At 50.8% G+C, this 494-nt stretch overlaps 1 protein-coding gene across 1 annotated transcript in view; it reads left to right on the forward strand.

Moving 5' to 3' along the window:
* Window positions 1–494, forward strand: part of EMH_0067310 (uncharacterized protein) — a gene marked incomplete at both ends in the record, with an annotated part of 2498 nt that overhangs the window by 1837 nt on the left and 167 nt on the right. Inside the window, one exon of the mRNA XM_013498608.1 lies at window positions 1–492. Within this exon, the coding sequence (XP_013354062.1) occupies window positions 1–492 (492 nt within the window). The remainder of the gene's footprint in view (window positions 493–494) is intronic.

Below are 494 nucleotides of genomic sequence, written 5' to 3' on the forward strand. Positions count from 1 at the left end.
AAAAGAGTTGAAACAACAGCTAAAACAAAAACATAAACTCACACAGAAACAGAAACAACAAAGGCAGCAGCTGCTGCCAGAGAGGAAGCACCGGCAGCTGCAACTGGTATCGAAGGAAGAGCAGCAGAAACAGCAGCAGCAGCAACAGCAGCAGCAGCAGCAGCAGGATATTTCTAAACAAGAGTTGCTGTCGCAGCAGCTGAGTGAGCTGCAGCAGCTGCAGCCACTAGCCATCCACCTGGCTCAGCGTGTATACAGCGGCGAGGCCTTCAACGCCCTTGACGTTTTACGCAGCAGTATAGAGGGGGCTCGACAGGTGCAGGAGAAGCTACAGAAACAGCAGCAGCAGCAGCAGCAGCAGGAGCAGCAGCAGCAGCAGCAGCAGCAGGAGTATGTTTCTGTGTCTCCCCCAGAGGATGTAGATACAGATATGCTGGCTGCTGCAGTTGAATCTGGTGTAGATGGTTTATCTTTATTATATGAACTATCAAGAA

The sequence above is a fragment of the Eimeria mitis genome, genomic scaffold, assembly GCF_000499745.2.
Source record: "Eimeria mitis Houghton genomic scaffold, Emh_scaff3566, whole genome shotgun sequence".
Taxonomy (NCBI): Eukaryota; Apicomplexa; class Conoidasida; order Eucoccidiorida; family Eimeriidae; genus Eimeria; species Eimeria mitis.